This window comes from Diabrotica undecimpunctata, chromosome 2, assembly GCF_040954645.1.
Source record: "Diabrotica undecimpunctata isolate CICGRU chromosome 2, icDiaUnde3, whole genome shotgun sequence".
NCBI lineage: Eukaryota > Metazoa > Arthropoda > Insecta > Coleoptera > Chrysomelidae > Diabrotica > Diabrotica undecimpunctata.
This window is the reverse complement of record NC_092804.1, coordinates 133,095,646-133,097,619: the sequence shown is the minus strand read 5'-3', so window position 1 is coordinate 133,097,619 and position 1,974 is coordinate 133,095,646. Positions and strand designations below refer to the sequence as shown.

The 1,974-nt window shown below is 32.3% G+C and overlaps 1 protein-coding gene across 1 annotated transcript; it reads left to right on the top strand.

The window, feature by feature from the left end:
• Window positions 1-1,162: 1,162 nt before the first annotated feature.
• Window positions 1,163-1,774, top strand: LOC140433924 (uncharacterized). The gene has a single exon (XM_072521896.1). The coding sequence runs from the start codon at window positions 1,163-1,165 to the stop codon at window positions 1,772-1,774; it is 612 nt and encodes a 203-aa protein (XP_072377997.1).
• The last annotated feature ends 200 nt before the right edge of the window (window positions 1,775-1,974 follow it).

Below are 1,974 nucleotides of genomic sequence, written 5' to 3'. Positions count from 1 at the left end.
ACGAACTAGTTTTTTGCGTTAGTGAAATAGCTTTAATATTTTAATTTTTTTGGGAAAAATCGTTTTTAATATTTTATAGTGAGGTGCTATTTATATTTAGTGCGTTTTAAGTCGTTTTTAACATTTTACAGTGAGATCCTAAAAATGTAAGTTAAATTATGTTTATTTTAATATTTTTTTGAAAATAACTTATATGTTTTGTACACTTACGACAAATTAATGAATTAAAAAAATTCACTTTTAAAAGTGTGTAAAATCTGATAACTTTATTGTTTATTTTAATATTTCTTGCAAAAAATTAATGTGTTTTGTAAACGCTTAGGATAAATTAATAAATTAAAATGAAAAGTTCTTTTAGAGTGTGTAAAGCATTTAGTTCCTAGAGTGTATAAAGCCAAAGGTGCCCAGCTAGAAATTAAATGCTTTACACACTTTTAAAGTACTTTTCTTTTCAATTCATTTTTTTGTAAATGTTTTTCTCAAACATAACTAATATTTAACATTGTATCTATTATCTAAAACCTAGCGGTTTTACAGGGAAAGTAACAATGGAAAAGTGGTCCATGGACAAGGGAGACAAATTATTTTTAACGTTTATTTATTTATGAAACGGGAAAAAGATTTGGGATATTGCACAACTCCTTTGCCCCTAATAGAGCGAGTTGCCCAAGCAACTGGTACCTCAGAAAGTACAGTGAAGAGGATAATTAAGGAAGGTAAAAACAAACCAGCAACTTTACAATTTTTATCACCCAGAACAAGTATTTGCAAGCCCAATCCCAAGTCATCAGTCAATCCATTTGAGGAACACGTTATAAGAAATACCATTTACACGTTTGCTACTATACACAAAAGAAGACCTACCATGAAAGCTGTTTACGAATCTGTTAGAAACGAAGGAATTGTAACTGGTAAACTATCTTCCTTCTCAATTCTCAATATTTTTGTAGATAGAAATATTGTATATAGTGATGAAACTTATATACATAGTTCCCACACAGTTCCAAAAGGTTGGGATGATGGACGAAACAAGTGCATAAAATCTCCGGTATCTAAAGGGTAACGACTGATCATCTTACATTGTGGTGGTAAAAATGGATTTGTCGAAAATGCTGCTCTCATTTTCAAATCCGGACAAAAAACTGGTGATTATCATGATGACATGAATCACCAGAATTATATGAAGTGGTTGAAAGACAAACTTCTTCCCAATTTACCTTCCAATTCAGTTTTGGTAATAGACAACGCCTCATATCATAATGTGACTCTTGAAAAATGTCCTACATCGGCTTCGAAAAAAGACATCATGAAAAAATGGTTGACAGAAAGAAACATATTTTTCGATGAAAGCGAAACAAAACCAGAGCTCTACAGTAAGGTACTCATTGCAAAACCTAAAAATCCAGTATATGCTGTAGACCAATTGTTAGCACAGCACGGCCACTCGGTTTTACGTTTACCACCATATCATCCGGAACTTAACCCAATTGAAAAGATATGGGCCATTTTAAAAAATGAAGTTGCAGCAAGAAACACGACTTTTAAATTAGCAGATGTTTTAGAACTAGCAAAAATCAGGCTAAATGAAATCACGCCAGAAATATGGGCAAATACTTGCAGGCATGTTGATAAAGTAGAAGAAGAGTATTTCAGCCGAGAATACATCCTGGATGAAGCGCATGAAATCATTATAAATTTAGATGACGATAGCGAATCATCTGAAACAGAACTGTCTGATAGTGACGACGACTACGGCTACAACAACGACCTATAAATACCAACTAGTCAAGGTGACAAGCTAGGTATTTCGTCCCTCCATGTATATTTTTTAGTTCTTTTAACATTTTATTAATTATTTCATTTCTTATTTTGTTTAAATTAACGTGTATGTGTGTGTCTTATCGTGCGTAACCTAATATACCGTCTTCATGTAGATGCCGCATTAATATTCTTAAATACTTAGAGACTATTCCG